An 18,942-nucleotide genomic window follows, 5' to 3' on the forward strand; every position below is an offset into this window, starting at 1 on the left:
CTGAAGGGTGGTTGTATTTGTCAGAACCTTCAATTAAATCCATTTTTATACTCTGTCCCTTGTACTTTTTCTCGTTCTCCTCCCAATTGGCGGTGCATGGAGGAGGCATACTACTCCATTGCATCAGAAGACCTCATCAATGCCGCCGTCAATGCGGAGAATGTATGGTCATCTGCCACCCTGGCAACCATGAACAGTCTACTTGTCAATCCATCTATGCCTATTGTGAAGCCACGTCACAAGAACATGGATCGAGGCCCCAAAAGGCAGCACAAGGCTACGAATACTTCCTCCCCTCCACGTGCGCTTCGAATTGACATCGCACAGCTGGACGAGAGACTTGAAAGTCTTCAACAAAATGCTCTCGTTGGGAAATGGCATTTCCCCGAAATGCCCGATGTTGAAATGAGGACCCAGTTGGCAAAGTATTGGAACCCGATCATTGGATATGTCCCGATCATATCTAGTCTCATGTGTGATTGGTATTGTTTTCACTTTCAATCGGCTGAAGATGCAGGTTCAATTCTTTGCAAGCCTTGGGTTTATAAACGCAGTTTCCTTGCTCTATACAAATGGTACATGGGATTTAATCCTCTCAAAAACACCCCAATTAACAACTTAATCTGGGTTAAATGCCCTAACCTCCCCCTGGAACTATGGTCATCCGAAACCCTTCAGCTGATTGGCAATGCAATTGGCCGATTTATATATGTCGACCCCTGGTGTTGCGTTGAACGTGACAAGCGGATTGCCTGGATTCTTATTCAGAGAACTTACAAAGGGGGATTCCCGGCCCATATTGAAATCAGTTGGAAGGACCAGACCATCTCCCAAAGACTGGATTATTGGGGAATCCCATTCCGTTGCACTGCATGCAAAAGGACAGGTCATCTGGTCAAAAACTGTCCCAACGCAAAATTATATGAAAACAGGCGAGGTCTCAGAAAATCCTTCTTAAATGGCAGTCTCTCGACTCCCTCAACCCCAGTGAAATTCCGACCCCAAGGCAGTCAATCCTCCCCCCTCCCCACTCAATATGGACATCCCACTGCCACGCACACCCCACCTTTCTCCGAACCCATTGATGACCCCCCTGTCCCTTCTCCGCCGCCAATGGACCCCAGGAATTTCTCCTCCACCCTGCAATGTGTCCCACCGCCCATAAATGACTTCGCTGTTGGATCTATTCCCATCCCCATTTCCTCTTCATCCCCGCATCCCAGGCAAGCTGCAAATAAAGGGAAGGGGATTCTGCATCCTGTTGGACCCACCCCTCCAAACTCCCCCTTCTCCTCCCCTGTCAATCTCTTTGACAACGATCTTGACCTAATTCAAACCAGGGCTTCTCTTCAGCTTGAGCCCCTCACAATCCATAAACCCGGGCCATGCTTGCCTGTGATCAGTCCGGAATCGGGCAGAAACATCACGGTCCGGAGGAAGGGCAGGGGAAGCTCTCGGCACTTCGGTGGCAGATCTAATGTATCAAATGAAGGTATCCGAAATTTATCTCTTGTTGAGGTCCCCATTTTGGATGACACGTCTTCGCAGCCCCTTAGAGCATGCAAGGCTTCCAAGTCTCCAAAATGATCCCTGTCTTATCTTTCAACATTCGTGGTCTTGGCGTGGACCCAAAATTCATCACGCTAAAGAGTTTTCTTTTCCATTCCAGGGCCTCAATCATACTAATACAAGAAACGATGCATGGAAAGGCAGACTCTCTGTCATATTTCCGAAGAATGATGCCATCTTGGCACATGGCTGCTACAGAGGCGACGGGGCTATCGAGAGGCATGATATCCCTTTGGGACCCGACAAAAGTCAAGGCAAAGGCTTACAGATGCTTTGCTGGAATTCTAATAACAGTAACAGTTCGCGGATTTGATCATCCTATCAACATTCTTAATCTATATGCCCCGTATAAATCCCGCCTGGCTTTCTGGAACAGGTTATTTGCATCTGACCTTTTCAGTTTAAACAACCTTATCATTGCGGGAGACACAAATTCTGTGTTATTTTCAAATGAGGTTTGGGGTAAGGGCAAGATAAACAATGTCCTGGCGGACCTTATCAATTCTGAACTGATAAACAGGAATATGGTCGACATCACTCTTGCTAGGAACAGGCCGACATGGACCAATGGTAGAGTTGGAGACGCCTACATTGCCAAGAGGTTGGACAGGGTGTTCATCCATTTCAGCCTTGTCGACAATTTAGGCCTTCCAAAGCTGTCTGTGGAGAATGTCATGATCTCATATCACTTCCCCATTCTCTTATCGTGGCTTGACAAACTTTTCAAAAAAGGCTACTCTTTCAAGTTTGATAACAGTCTTCTCCAGAACCCCGACTTCAATCTTTTTATACAGGCTGCATGGAAAGAAATAAAGGACAGGGAGAAAACAAATTTCATCTTCTCCTCTTTCAGGGAAAAACTAACCGAGCTCAGAGACTTGGTGAAAAAGTGGCAATTCCAAAGACACCAGGAAGACAAGGCGGACCTAAATCGGGTTCAAAAGGAATTGGAATCTATTATGGAATCCACTGATTTTTCCTCCTGCTCTCTTGAGAGGAAAGCCTGTATCAGAGCACTGGAGAAGAGAAGATTTTGTTTATTAAAACAGGAAGAAGAAAAATGGAGACTTAAAAGCCGTGCCACTTGGCTTGAACTGGGTGACAAAAATACAAAATTCTTTCACAAGTTTGCAAACGCTAGAAGAGAGAGGAACTTTATCTGGAAAATCAAGGATGAACAAGGGAATGAGGCTGTCACACAGGAGGACATCACTCGGCTCGCGGTAAGTTTTTTCAAAAAATAGTACAGCAGATCAATCGATGCTACTTTTACTGATATTCGATGGGGGATTGACCCAATGCCGATGATGTTTGATCATGATATGAATGAGGAGATTTTCCGTCCTGTTGATGAGAATGAACTCCACAGTGCCATGAAATCCTTCAAAAAGGACAAGGCCCCTGGCCCGGACGGCTGGACTATCAGTTTCCTTACTCATTTTTTTGACCTCTTTAAAAAAGATCTTCTAAGCATGGTACAGGCCTCCAGATTATCGGGAAAAATCCCCAGCCCATCTTCCTCCACTCTCATCGCTCTCATTCCCAAGAAGGATGAGCCTGAATCTTTCTCCGATTTTCGCCCTATTTCACTCTGCAATATCACCTTCAATATCATCACAAAAATCATTGCTCTTAGAATAAAAGGAACTCTGGCTCATCATCTCTCTCCAAACCAGCATGCTTTCCTCAAGGGACTGTTGGGTTGTGTTATATTCTTTCCACGTAGTTTGAAGGGCACCCATAACCCCACTTTATGGGGTCCGGGGCAGCGCCCCGGAAAATTTTGGTTTTGGACCATATGTTAGGTTGGGCGGAGCCACCTATGGTTTTGTGCATGATTTTCGCACATGTTTTTTTTTTTGGACGTGATGGTTTTCGGTCCATGGTATTGGACACGATGGTTTTCTATCCATGGTATTGGATGCTTCGGCATGTATAAATATGTATTGTAACATTGAAAGGAACATAATGAAAAAATCAAGCTGGTAGTCCTGGTTTTGGGATCCAGGGAAAAATCTCTGTGCATATGTGTTTTATGGGTTATGCTCTCGCATTGTTTATTTTCTTTGTTTAAGAATTTGTATGCAGGTAATTTCTGTACAGGGTTAAAACCTACATTTGGTATCAGAGCTGTTTTGGCTTCAAGGGGACGCCTTTGTTGCTAAGGGGTTTCGCTCGGGCCTGTGGTAGACCCTGTTCAGTGGGAGATCTGCGAGATCGATTCTGGTGGTGAAAGAAGATGGCGAGTAGTGGAAAGATAGAGATTGAGAAGTTCAATGGTCAGAATTTTGAGTTGTGGAAACTCAAGATGGAGGATCTGTTGGTGGATAAAGATCAGTGGATCGCGGTAGATCCGGGTACTAAACCATCGGGAGTGACCGATGAAGAATGGAAGAAGTTGGATCGGAAGGCAAAGAGCACAATACGATTGTGTGTCTCAGATTCAGTATTGCTGAATGTATCAGGGGAAGCTACGGCAAAGGCTTTGTGAGTCAAGTTAGGGACTTTGTACCAATCTAAGTCTCTGGTGAATAAACTGTTCCTGTAGAAAAAGCCGTATAACCTGAGGATGAAAGATGGAGACTCAGTGACAGAGCATCTGAATGCGTTTAATACTGTGGTAAGTCAGTCATTATCTGTTGATATTAAAATTTCAGATGAAGATAAGTGCATCAGTCTATTGTGTTCTCTACCAGATTCGTGGGATAGTCTGGTTATTGCAATAGGTAGCAATGCAACTGCTTTGTAGTTTGATGAAATAGTCTCAGCCTTGCTGACGGAGGAGATGAGACGGAAGAATATGGACAACCAGAATGGTGATGCCTTGTCTGTACGAGGACGGTCCCAGAACAGAAACAAAAATAAGTCATCGAGTGGGAGATCTAAATCTCCAGGAAAACCTACAAAGGTGGTGTGCTGGAAATGCGGAAAGGAAGGGCACTTCAGAAGGGATTGTAAATCTAAAGCTCCTGATAAAGGAAAGGGATCTGATGATGCTCCTTCTGCAGAGGCGAAAACCACCTCAGATGAAGGTGGGGATGTGTACTTGGCTTCTTCAAGTACACATGTAGATCATGAGGCATGGTTGATTGACTCAGGTGCATCCTTTCACTTCACTCCCCATAGAGAGTGGTTCTGCGAGTATGAGAAATACGATGGTGGTGATGTCTTCTTAGGAGATGATAGGAAGGCTAGAATCATTGGTCGGGGAAAAGTAAAGTTGAAGTTGCAAGGTGGAAGGGTTAGAACACTTCCGAGTGTTCTACATATTCCTGCATTGGCCAGAAATCTGATTTCTGTAAGCAAGTTGGATGATGCAGGTGTAAAGACGGTGTTCGAGAAAGATACCTGCAAGATGGTTCGAGGAGCACTGATATTGATGCGGTGAATTCGGATTGGAACTCTGTACAAGCTGCAAGGTAGCACTGTTGTTGATGGGTGCAATAGTTCTATGGTTCCTGAAAATGGAGTAGAATATCTAGTGGTCTCTGGAGAGAAGACCATGTTGTGGGATCAAAGGCTTGGACATATTGGAGAGAAGGGCCTTCGAATACTTCATGGTAAAGGTATGGTAGAAGGTATGAATGATAGCCCTCTGGATTTTGATTTCTGTGAAAATTGTGTGTATGGGAAGCATAATCGAGTGAGTTTCCCCTCTGGTGGTAAGAGGACGAAACAGATATTAGAGCTTGTGCACAGTGATGTGTTTGGACCTGTGAAGGTTCCATCACTGGGTAAGTCTATGTACTATGTATCATTCATAGATGACTTCTCAAGGAATACATGGATATATTTCCTTAAGAAGAAATCTGAAGTCTTTGACAGGTTTAAAGAATTTAAGGCTCTGGTGGAAAATCAGACAGAGAAGAAGATAATGGTGCTGAGGACAGATAATGGTGGAGAATTTTGTAGCAAGGAATTTGAAGAATTTTGTAAGAAGTGTGGTATAGCACGACAGAAGACTACTACATATACACCTCAGCAAAATGGAGTCGCAGAAAGAATGAACAAGACGTTGATGGAAAGGGCAAGAATCATGCTCAGTGGTGCCGGGTTAGGACAGGAATTCTGGGCAGAGGTGGTGGATACTGCATGTTACCTGATCAACAGATCACCTTCATCAACGTTGGAGGATAAGACTCCACAAGAAGTATGGACTGGTAAGAAACCCTCTCTTTCACATCTAAGGGTATTTGGATGTGATGCATATGTACATGTTCCAAAGGAGAAACGAACCAAGTTGGATAGTAAATCTGAAAAGTGCATCTTTATTGGGTATAAGGATGGTTTAAAGGGTTATAAGCTTTGGAACCCAGTCACACGGAAGGTTGTGTACAGCCGAGATGTGTTGTTCAGAGAGGTAAAAGATGTTATTCAACATGAATTCCAACCAAAGGAACCTGAGAAGATAGAGTTTGAGCCAAAGGAGGAAGAATCAGACTCTGCAGCAGAGGAGGAATCAGAAGATGAAGAGCCACAAACTCTGGCTGTGAGAAGATCAGCTCGAGAAAGAAGGCAGCCAGAAAGGTATAGTCCATCTGCTTTCAGTTCAAATTTTGCTTTGTCTATTACTGATGATGATCCCAGAACTGTGAAGGAAGCAGTGGATTCAGAGGATGGAAAACTCTGGAAAGAGGCCATGGTCGATGAAATGGCATCTTTGCACAAAAATGAGGCTTGGGATCTGGTGGAGTTGCCGGCTGGAAGGAAACCCATTGGCAGCAAATGGGTGTTCAAGAAGAAGACAAATGCAGAAGGAAAGGTGGAGAAATACAAAGCTCGGTTGGTAGCAAAAGGTTATTCCCAAGTGCCGGGAATTGATTTTGGTGATATTTTTTCTCCTGTTGCCAAGGTAACTTCTATTAGATTACTTTTATCTATTGCTACTGCTTTTGATTTTGAGGTAGAACAGATGGATGTGAAGACAACATTTCTTCACGGGGATTTGGAAGAGGAAATCTACATGAAGCAACCTGAAGGCTTTGCGGTGAAGGGTAAGAAAGAACTGGTATGCAAGTTAAAGAAGTCTCTGTATGGGTTAAAACAGTCACCAAGGATGTGGTATCAGAAATTTGATACATTTATACGGGGACTTGGCTTCACCAGAAGCAAAGCAGATCATTGTGTGTATTTTAAATTAATTGGTGACCGTGTTATTTATCTAGTCTTGTATGTGGATGATATGTTGCTGGTTGGAAATGACAAAGAAATTATCCAGGATTTGAAGACCCAATTGTCCTCCAAATTCGACATGAAAGATCTTGGTGCTGCAAACTATATTTTGGGCATGGAAATTAAAAGAGATCGATCAAAGAGGAAGCTCTGGTTAAACCAGAGGAAGTATGTCGAGACAATACTGCAGAGGTTTAATATGCAGGATAGTAAACCGGTGAAGGTTCCTATTCCTGTAGGTGTGAGGTTATCTGCTGAACAGTGTCCCAAGACACAAGAAGAGGAAGAGGACATGTCTCGGGTTCCATATGCAAGTGCAGTGGGTAGCCTGATGTATGCAATGGTCTGTACTAGACCAGACATTGCACATGCAGTGGGAGTATTAAGCAGGTTTATGTCAAAACCTGGGAAGGAGCACTGGACAGCAGTGAAGCGGGTTTTCAGGTATTTGCGTGGCACTAGTGATTATGGTTTGTGCTACCAAGGAAGACCAGGATTGGACAGAGTGTTGGATATTCATGGCTTTGTTGATGCAGACTGGGCTGGAGATCTGGATCAGAGAAGATCTACAAGTGGGTATGTGTTTAACCTATTTGGAGGTGCAGTCAGTTGGATGAGTAAGAAACAATCTGTAGTGGCATTATCAACTACAGAGGCAGAATACATGGCAGCCACTCATGCAAGCAAGGAAGCAGTTTGGTTGTAGAGATTGTGTTCAAGTATGGGGTTAGTACAGGGAGCTATAAGAATAGACTGTGACAGCCAAAGTGCAATTTTCTTGGCAAAGAACCCTGCTTATCATTCAAAGACAAAGCACATTGATGTTCAGTATCACTTTGTGAGGGATATGATAGAAGACAGAAAGGTGTTGCTGGTAAAGGTGGACACTTTGAAGAATACTGCAGATGCATTGAAAAAATCTGTGAGCTCTGAGAAGTTCTCTTGGTGTAGAGAAGCAATGGGAATCTCAGGGCTGAAAAAATGACTAAGCTCTCCTGTGGCCCTCTATGGAAAGAAAACAACAAGTGGGAGATTGTTGGGTTGTGTTATATTCTTTCCACGTAGTTTGAAGGGCACCCATAACCCCACTTTATGGGGTCCGGGGCAGCGCCCTGGAAAATTTTGGTTTTGGACCATATGTTAGGTTGGGCGGACCCACCTATGGTTTTGTGCATGATTTTCGCACATGTTTTTCTTAGGACGTGATGGTTTTCGGTCCATGGTATTGGATGCTTCGGCATGTATAAATATGTATTGTAACATTGAAAGGAACATAATGAAAAAATCAAGCTGGCAGTCCTGGTTTTGGGATCCAAGGAAAAATCTCTGTGCATATGTGTTTTATGGGTTATGCTCTCGCATTGTTTATTTTCTTTGTTTAAGAATTTGTATGCAGGTAATTTCTGTACAGGGTTAAAACCTACAGGGACGAAATATCCATGACGCAGTGGCCTCCACTCAAGAATGCCTCCACTCCATTGCCGTCAATAATTTCAACGCAACCATCCTGAAAATCGACTTGCAGCGGGCTTTCGATGTCATCGATTGGGGTTATCTCCAATGCCTCCTGGCCAAAATAGGATTATCTCCTGCTATCATCCGCTGGATTATGGGATGCATCGAAAATGTAAACTATGCAATTTTGGTGAATGGACACCCCTCCCCTTTCTTCAAGGCGGAACGGGGCCTACGACAAGGGTGCCCACTGTCCCCCCTTCTTTTTATCCTTGCTATTGACGCTCTGAGTCTTCATATAAACCGTGCTGTGGCAATGAAATACTTCCTTTCGATAAGGATTTGCAAGAATATCAAAATATCTCACAACCTCTTCGTCGACGACATACTCTTATTTGCTATGCTCTCAAAGGCTTCCTGGCTGTGCATTAAATCCATCCTTGATCGCTTTCACAAAGCTTCGGGGCTTGCCATCAACAAAGCTAAAACAATTCTCTACCACAATGGACCGGCTGGCGACCTCATTCTCTGGATCTGCCAACTATTCGAAATTCAATGCAAGCCTATTTCAGATGGAATTAAGTATCTTGGGTTTAGATTAAAAGCCCGCTCCTACAAGTCGTCGGACTGGCGCTGGCTCGTTGATCGCTTTCAAAATAAGATTGCTCTCTGGAATTTCCGCTCCCTCTCTTTAGGTGGCAGGGTTGTTCTGGTCAAATCGGTCCTCACACAGCTTTCAGTCTTCTGGGGTCACCTCTTCCTCCTCCCGTCTTGCATTATCAAAGTGATAAACAGGATTACTTCAAGCTTTATTTGGGGAGCCAAGGTCGAGCGCAGTAAAATTCATCTTGCAAAGTTGGACATTCTCTCCTTGCCAAAAAATTTTGATGGATGGGGCATTCTGAACATTAAAATTTTTGGGGCTGCTCTTACTTGCAAAACCCTTTGGAGGGGTGTATTTGGCACCAACCCATGGAACGACATCATTAGACAAAAATATCAAAAAGGTAGAGGCATCGAATACTGGTTCAGATGTGACTCTATTGGCATCCAACAAGGCTCTGCCATATGGCTCAGTTTTAAAAGGATCCAACGGTATTTTCTCAGCAATCTTAAATGGAAAATCTTCACAGGTAGGAAGATCCACATTGGCCTGAACTCATTTGCAGGTTTCAGGGGAATGTTACAGTTCCCTCCCCCTCTTCTTTTCTTCCTCCGCAGATCCGGATACTTCACATGGAACCAAATCATAAAAGAATGGTGCGGTCTTTCTCCCATGCTCCGGGATGCTGATGATCTCGGCCTTCCAATGCACTTGATTCCCCTTTGGTCCGATCTTACTTCCTCTGTCCAACAGGGAGGCTTACAGCGCTCAACAGATGATGATCATTTAATCTGGTCCCTCCCTTTCTTTGTCTCTCATGCAAATGTAAAGGATATTTACTCTGATCTCATTTCAAAAAACAGCTCCTCTAGACAGCGCTTTCCAGTTTTCTGGTGGAAGCTCGGGTGTCCCCTCAAAGTTATCTTATTCTCCTGGCTGGTGCTATTCAATAAGAATTTAACTTGGGACTCCTTGAGGAGACGATCATGGCACGGCCCCAGTAGATGCGCTCTCTGCAAAATGGAGGAGGAGACAAATTTCCACCTATTCTTCAAATGCTCGGTTTCGCAACAAATCTGGTATGACCTTGCTCAGTTTTTTTCCTTTCCACATCTTAACTTCATCTCTGTTGATGCAGCTTTTGCCTGGTGGGGGCGACAAAAGACGCTCAGTCCTATTCTCCCCATCACCATATGGTCACTTTGGAGGTGGAGGAATCTTAAAATTTTTGAGGATTCCTCCTTATCTGCCAAATACGTTCTCTCTTCCATCTCGGCTCTTTATCTTCCAATCAGCTGAATGATGCAATAGGCTTTCCTTCTGATATGTTGTGAACATGTTTATTCATAATGATAAATCAACACAATTTTGTTTATGTAGATGCTGCTATCGCTATTATACAGGAGCTTTTATAAAACTCATACAAAACTATCTGAACAATATGTTTATATTTTCTCAATATAATATCATGATTTTCTTTCTGAAAAAAACAATAGAAATATTCCAACCTACCTGTAAAAAGTTTTTATAGTTGTAAAGCTCAAATGGAGTCCTCTAATACAACTGTGTACCATGCTCAAACACAGTGCGTAGGAACGATATATATTTGCAGATAGTTTTAGGCAGAATTTATTCGTCTAACCAAAAAAAAAAATTGAGTCTTTCACTATATGAAAAGGTTCTGAATGCATTTTCTCACTGGACAGGCTGCATAGCAGGGTTCCCTCCCATTTGGATACTAAAATTGTTGAAATAAATTAACAGATTCCTTTTTCATTATAATATAATTTGTTCTTAATATATTTTGCAAGTGCTAATTTCAATTTTTTTTTCTAAACATATCCAACTCATGGGAATCTCGTTTTCTTGTGCTAGTAGAGGGTTTATTTCCAGAATTAGCACAAACATTACCATCTTCCAAATTACATATTCGTTCCCATTTGATATAAGAAATCGTTTTGATAAAAGCATTGAATTGGAATTGATATAAACATGGCAAGTGGGCATTGATTGTGGAACGCCAGAAGAATGGAGGAAATTGCAACGTACTGTAAAATGAGATATCATATTTGCCCTTCAGTAATCAATCCGTGATACAGAGTATTCACTAAAAACAATTACTTCTCTACTAAAATGAGATTAATATTGAAATCCTCCGTAAAAGACGATTACCGGGCATCAAATTAAAGATTTTCGACTACAGTGCAATTGGCGCCGAAGAATCAAGCTTTCCAAGCTGTTACCTCCTAGAAAATGCGGCCATTAAATAAACAGAAACTTTTTCCGGAGATAGAAGTAATTTTGGTCTTTATCTGAACTAGAAGGTGGGCGGAGAAAAAATGAAAAATGCAAGTATTGACAAGTGATTCTTGTTAAATGTAATTAAAAAAAAATTACAAGACCTTTGCTTAACACTGTAAAGACTCGAATCAAAGAAGTGTGAAAACTGACCGTAAGATAACTTAATCTGCGAGACCAGTTTTGCATTGGTTGATTCCAAGCTTTCCCTATTTTCAGCCGTTTTTAGACTGTTCTGTTGGCGTTGGTTTGTGAATAATTTGTTTCTCTGGACATTCCTTGGCCTATTTGACTGGTCTAAGCAAATTGATTGGTAATGTTGCTTTCCATAGCGATCCAAAAGTATGGAAATTACATTGTTACAATTTTGGGATATTTGAACTAATTTTAACAGTACCCTAACCATATTTTCAGATTATCAAACCTTGAATTACATACAATAAGACGAATTTAAATTCTCAAAACAACAGGACAGATAAAAATAAAACTTTACCAAAGCCAGTCCTATATCTTATCCAGGCTAACAGATGGCCTATTATTTTAACAGGGTCGTCCCTATTGGCTTTGTAAGGCAGGGAACACGCGAAAACTATGTTTGCGGTTGACTTGTTATTACCGTGGATAAACATGAGTTCCCCGGAAGCAAACAAACCAAAAGAAATAGTTAACTTATAACCAATCAACCATATTGACCCTGTATTCCAACAGACCAATTGAACAAACCAGAAAACTGATTCACAATTCATTAATAAATAATTCAACATGTTTTTCAATCATATATAATTCCTAATACTCAACATGTTTTTCAATCATAATCATATATAATTAAAAAACAGATAATTTGTGTTCTGCAACACTTTCAATACTGGCAACTATTCTGCAAAAATACACATCTAGCAATCACCACTTTATTGGAATTGCTTGCAAACTATAAAAATATTTATCCTTACCAACTGTCCATACACCAAAAACCACATAACCCTAGACTAACAGAGCATTGTCTAAGCAAAGCATGATTCATGTATATGCCTTATGTGTGACAGAAATGCCATTTGTCATATAACATCACAAGTGTTTTCACTTTTGACAAGGTGTGTGTTTTCTGAATCTTCCTATGTTCATGTCTACCTGTCAAAGGCAGCTTCCATCACCTATTGAAGTTAGGGGAAGTTGATCTTCCTATGCTTGAAAAAATCAGTTGCATAATGCAGAAGAGAAAAGGCATTTGCAATGCAATTCTAGGAGCTGCAGTGATGGTTTCTGCCAGGGCATCATCCTCTAGCACAATTCAAACGGTTTAATTTATAGCAAAGCTCATGTGGATTACATTTTGTGAATGCTCATAGAATAGCTGTCTAAATGATAGCATGCCCTGTGTTGCCTGCTTAGGCAACTTCCATCACCTATTGAAGTTAGGGGAAGTTGATCTTCCTATGCTTGAAAAAATCAGTGGCATAATGCAGAAGAGACAAGGCATTTGCAATGCAATTCTAAGTGCTGCAGTGATGGTTTCTGCCACGGCATCATCCTCTAGCACAATTCAAACGGTTTAATTTATAGCAAAGATCATGTGGATTACATTTTGTGAATGCTCATAGAATAGCTGTCTAAAGGATAGCATGCCCTGTGTTGCCTGCTTCCGTACCCTATATAGTTGCCAGCCATGTAACTGTCATGGATATCGGGGGAAAAGGAGTATCAACTGTAATATTTGCAGAAAAAAGGCTTCTGGAAAATTCACTTCCGCATATTCTCCAAAACTAGTGACTGTAGATGTTACTGAAGCACAAGTGCTCTGTCCAGCAACCCATCAATTTCTTGCAAATGTATATGTATGTAATCAATTCTAGACTCTGCATAAGTCCAAAATCATGATCCATAAGCATAGATTATATATGAATCAGATCAAATAGCACGGAAAGAAAAAAAGAGCAAAAATCAAAGAATCGACAAAAAAGTGTAAAGAGAGAAGACAAATAGATAAAACAGAACATGAATCCCATTGTCCTTCTCCAAGAATTGGAGAGGCTGGAGATGGAGTTATTAGACACTACCTATCTCAATACACAAGCCAGGAGACTTGCAAAAGAATATAATCCCAAAACCTTTTATTGATACTAAGATTAAGGGGAGGAAATCCAATGACCATGAACATAATTGGCACAAAAGAATGCCAGCTATTTGTGATGCAAAATTTCCTCTAAGATGAGACTCCTTGCGGCTTGCCTAGTTCATTTTGTATATGGGCGCTCCCTCTGAACTAAAGGAAGGCTTTATGGAACAGGATCAACAGATAGAAATTGCAGATATTGGGGTTATCCAGAATACGTTGATCATGTTTTTGGAGGTGCCTTCTGTTGACGAAATAGGACATGGATAGAAGGCCATTCTATGGGTATGTTGACATCATAACTATATTGGCGGGCTGTCCTTCTCAAAGATCCTTGGTGGTACCACAAATCTATATGGAATGCGTGGCAGGTAATCAGGACAGTCTTTGGAGATAGAGTTATTAGGCACCTATCTTAATGTGCAGGCCAGTAAACTTGTATAAAAAGATGACCCCTAAACCTTTTATTGAAAGTAAACTTAAATAGAAAATGGTATTCGAATGATGACAAACATGAATGGCACACAACCGGCACAAAAGTTTCCCCTATCTGGTTGTAATGCAAGGTTTCCCTTTAAGATGTGGTTACTTTCATGGTTCATTCGGTCTATGTCACTCCCAACTAAAGCAACCTGCGTCATAAAACAGGAACTGGAATTGCAGCTTGACCATGCTTTTGCGACACAAAAGTGTGCTAGCTATTTGTGATGAAAGGTTTCGTTTAGGATGAGATTCCTTGCCTGGTTCATTATCTATATGGCACTCCTAACTAAAGGAAAGCTCCATGAAACCGGACTAACAGATCAAAATTGCAGCTATGCCTATTTGGAGGTGCAAGTTTGCTAAGGAGGTCAAACTTGGATATAAGACCATTTTATGGGTATTTTTACATTATAACTTTATTGATAGGTTGTCCTTTTCAAGGATCCTTGGTACTGCTATAAATCTATCTGGAATGTATGGCAGGTAATCAGGGTAATTTTCAGTAGCGTAAGAGATGATCTGTGCCACAATAGAGGAGAGCCCCATGCTCAGTGCTAACATATTGCTTGATTGGCTGTAGGACCAATATTCTACTCACTCCAACTCCCCGACTTTGTGTGCAACTCTATGAGTGCTTAAAGAACTTCTCACCTCCTCTGTACAAAAATGTTTGAAGATCTGTCCAGACAAAGGGTACCTATAATTGGTGGATTTTCAATTTCCAATTATATAGCCATTCAATTTTCATATCATCTGATTGCTTTAAGAAATTTTGTGTAAAGCTAATGTACAATCTAGATCTGGTGCACTTGCCCTGGCATACGTCGATAGTGGGGAAACCTGGGGATGTTAATTCGATGTAATGATGGTTTTTGCATCCCTTTTAGTAATCTTCCTATCAGGCTTTTAAAGATAATGAAAAAAATTGCCCCAATTCTGAGGATTGCGCAAGAATTTAAAAAATACACAACACCAAAATCTTGAAAATTGCTACTGAATAGCACCATGGCTTTTGTTTCTAGAGTTTGTTGACTGAAGTACAATACTTTACAAATGGGCCTAGAAGCAAACTATTATTATCAATTTGAACGGTTAAAATACTACACCTACACAAAGAAAAATACAGGAAAATTGGTTAATTCAACTAAAAGCATTGTAGTTATAACAATTGGATCAAGCTCCACTATGCTTACTCTTCTTTCTGGGCTCCAAGCTTGCCCTTCGGAGTCCCTCTCTTTGCATAGAAACAGATCAAACCTGTCCAGAGCTTGTAAACCCAGATGGTGCTCCCGAAAAGAGCCAGAATAACAGTAACCATCCATGAACTAGCCATCCAGTAAGGAATAACGGCATCTGCCTTACCAGCTAAGTAGAAGGAGGCCAACTTCCATGCCAACCAAGGCCCAACAATGCACCTCACCACGGTAAAATACACAGTGAAAAATGGAGAAACAGAACTATAGATCATGTTGGCCAAGGCAGACTCCGTTTTAGCCATACGAGAAATAGTCCACACATTCTGTAATGGAGTCGTCGATTCCCCTGCAGCTATCAGAGAGATGGCCGAGAGTCCTCCATGGCCTGCATAGTACTTGCAAGTTACTAGGTAGAAGGAAGTTGCAATATGGTGAGAGTCCTCCATGGCCTGCATAGTACTTGCAAGTTACTAGGTAGAAGGAAGTTGCAATATGGTGAAATATAAAGAGGTGATCAGATGGGTTGGCAAGCAAATAGTGGAGCAAGTCCACAACGAAATATGCATTGCTGAACTCCATGATTTTGTTCTCTAGCAGAGAGAATGCAAACGATGGTTGCTTGAACGAATGAGATGCCACAGCTTGCAGCCTCGAACCTGTTCTTGCCCTTCTGGTTTCGCTTGTTCTGGTGACCTGGTGCGCTGCCAGCCTCGAACCTTTTTTTTTTTTTGCCTAATTTCAGCCACCATCTATTTATCAAATTATATTATTAAATTCTAATTTAGCTATAAGTAAACTAAATGGCATTATATATATATATATATATATATATATATATATATATAATATTTCCAAACAAAATCATTTTTATTTAAAAATTTTAACATTTTATTATTATTACTAATTATTTGAATTCTCATCTATTGTATGGTAAATAAAAAAATAAATAAATAAAATTGGAAATTTTACAAAAATATGCAAAATGTATTTGACATTTAGGCATTGACCAAATAAAAAAAAAAAATCAAGCCATGACTTACTCTTATCCCATTTGGACAGTGAAGAGACCCATTTGGACAGTGAAAAGACTCTTAAATTCCCATTTGGACATTGTAGATTTCATCTAGACTCTTACATTCAATACAAGATTCTCAGGTCCTCCACATCCACATGGAGCAGGCTCTCCGTCCGCTTCCCCTTCTCAGCCATGACCTTAACAACGTTGGCGGGGTTGTCGACGCGGATAATAAGGCCATCGTCGGCGGTGAATTTAAAATAGGGCTCCTTGACGGCCACCGTGGCACCCTTGGGGTAAAGCCTCTTGACGTCCGCCCCCGAGGGAGCGGCGTTGTAGATTTCCAGCCTGCCGGCTAGTCCGTTATTGTCTTCGAGCAATGTCACGATACTGCATATCTTGTGGGCATCTGCGCGGTCGGTGACGGACGAGCGTATCTGGAAAGTGCCTTCTGCTGGGGACCTCAGCTCACGGCCGATCTCATCGTGAAACCGGAGGAGGGCTCGCTTATCGAATCTTTCCGAGGCGTGTTTGACGGCAGCTCGCTGCTGCAATAACTGGAAGGCCGCCATTAAACCATACAGATCCTCCATCCTTTTAATGTCTTCTTCTTCTCCTCCTTTCCTCTATCCCCTTTAGCACGTTCTCCTATTTTCCTGCGGTGCAGCTCTGTTATGTGCCAAAATACGGGAGGTTTGCTCTCACATTTAACTAAAGCTAAACCCTTCACACGAGTGATGCAACGATTCCTCTGCTTCTTTCATAAGAAATCCAGCCACTTTCTTCACGGAGACTAAAGATGGTTCCTTCCTCCATTAAGAGCCAGTTCCTTCCATCCTTGCTTGTAAGGGAGCCAGTTCCTTCCATCCTTGCTTGTAAGGGAAGGTAGTTCCTTCGTCATTTAAAAGCTGCTACCTTCCTTTTCTTTCTCTTTTCATTTTGTCCTTTTTTTTGAGAAGGAAAGGGATTTATTTCGATATTTTGGTATGTTTTACAAATTTTATAATTAACACACTCTTACTATCAAAATAAAAAAATAAATATAAAGATTCCTAAAACTTTTGGCCGACGAAACGCCTAATAAAAACAGTTTCAATAGACTTTTTATTTAGGCATGCGATTCTGCTTTATTTCAGTGGAGCACAAAGTAAACTTTAAAAAATAGGATATATTTAAATTGTGAAAAACATTTTATATATACAATTTTAATACTTAAATGGATTATTTTAATAATTTTGAAATTATTATTTAATAATGAAAATAATTAATAATTATATTAATATGACCTATTTTTTAAATAAAATAATATTTAATATTTTTAATATATAAATAAATTTAAAGTTTTAAAAATTTTCAAAAAATATAAGATTTTAAATTTATCATTTATCATTTCACTAAAATTTCTAATCAAATTTATCATTTCACTGAAATTTCTAATAAAATTAATAAATAAAATAATATAAAACAATTTCTAATAAAATTAATTAAATTTATCATTTCACCGAAATTTCTAATAAAATTAATAAATTAACAAATAAAATAATAGAAAACACATCAATATTATTTATTTATTCAAATGAGGTGGAAAGTGACGGTTTAAAAGTTATTTAAGAGGAGAGCGGTGTGAAGTTTCTAATATGGAGAGCCTACAATACGGTTTCATTTGTGCCAAAGTGAGGTTGCCCTCCAACATATATGATATTGCTATAGAAATCCCCTCTTGTAGGTGGGATTATTTGGATGTTGCAGCCTTGTAGGTGGGATTATTTGGATGTTGCAGCGAGGGGTATAATTTGTAGAGATGATGTCATTTTTTTTGGTGATTATATTTTTTATTTTTTTAAGTGTGAATTTGTTTGTTATTCATCTTGATATTAAAAAAGATTAGGCTTTGTGTAGATGAATGGTGTATGGGCACAAAGAAATTTGAGAGTTTAGAGATAATAGGGTTTGGAGTTTGTTGTAAATTGTGAAAATGTGTACTATTAAAGCACTTCCTAGTGTAAAGTTCACTGGTTTGAAATTTTATAGGTAAAATTCTAGCCATGCTAATGGCTTATGTGGCCACACCAAATACAATCCTTATTTGATGTTGACGACTTAGATACCCAAATACAATTCTTATTTAATTTTGACGATTTAGATACCTCTCAATCACAACTACTCAAGCTACAAATTAAATGTGCAAACCATTTCAAAAATCACATAACTTCATATATATAATCTAAAAATATTAATAATATAAAATATTATATTTAATTTTATAAATATGAATGGTGTTAAAAAAAAAGCTAAATTAAATAATTTAACATATGCAAACGTCTTTTCCTTCTGCAGAAAAACTAAAAAACCTCGGCATCTTAAAAAGTTGTATTCACCTCATTTAAAGTATTATATATATACATAATTAATGAAAAGTAGACATCAAAGGAAAAAAACCTAGGGATCTTAAAAAGTTGAATTCACCTCCCTATGTGTTAAACATAGGAAGAATACCGAGAATATACTTATTATTACCTAATTTCACACTTACTTTAATTATTGTTTGCTCACATGGATAAGAATTGCTTTATTTTTAAAAGATTTAAAATAAATTCTATGGGTTACATGGATAAGAATCACTTTATTTTCTAAGGATCTAAAATAAATTTGAATCATCAAAATTCAGAATGACACTTTGTAATCTTTTTAAATAAAATTAACATATCTTTAAATCGGTGGAATGAGATTGTAGAAAGAAATTTGGGGGACTATTTTTCTCAATGACACAAATGTATCTCTTTTTAATGACTACTCAATGTTAGAATAAGGACGACTCAATGTTATATAAAGTGACGAGAAGGAAATTCATGGGACTATTTTGCTCAAATACATGAAAAGTTTTTTTAATCACTACTAGAAGTTACGAAGATAAGAAAGAGTGTTTAAAGAACATTTAAAATTACATGATGAAGAATTTCAATTTAATTTTTAAAAAGATTGATAATCATAGTTATAGTTATTAGAGATAGAAATAGTGGTTAGTTTGAATGGTTGTAAT

At 39.8% G+C, this 18,942-nt stretch overlaps 2 protein-coding genes across 2 annotated transcripts; one reads left to right on the forward strand and one right to left on the reverse strand.

The window, feature by feature from the left end:
* Nucleotides 1-1,697: 1,697 nt before the first annotated feature.
* On the forward strand, nt 1,698-10,099 carry LOC149196137 (uncharacterized). Its single transcript, XM_089408188.1, has 2 exons — nt 1,698-2,792; nt 8,168-10,099. The coding sequence occupies exons 1-2, from the start codon at nt 1,698-1,700 to the stop codon at nt 10,097-10,099; spliced, it is 3,027 nt and encodes a 1,008-aa protein (XP_089264314.1).
* Nucleotides 10,100-14,880: 4,781 nt separating this feature from the next.
* Nucleotides 14,881-15,342, reverse strand: LOC149196138 (TLC domain-containing protein At5g14285-like). Its single transcript, XM_089408189.1, has one exon. It carries the CDS (start codon nt 15,340-15,342, stop codon nt 14,881-14,883), a length of 462 nt encoding a protein of 153 aa, XP_089264315.1.
* Between the last annotated feature and the right edge of the window lie 3,600 nt (nt 15,343-18,942).

The sequence above is a fragment of the Pinus tabuliformis genome, chromosome 2_2, assembly GCF_031772625.1.
Source record: "Pinus tabuliformis cultivar Carrire ecotype Pingquan chromosome 2_2, CPIR1, whole genome shotgun sequence".
Lineage (NCBI taxonomy): Eukaryota > Viridiplantae > Streptophyta > Pinopsida > Pinales > Pinaceae > Pinus > Pinus tabuliformis.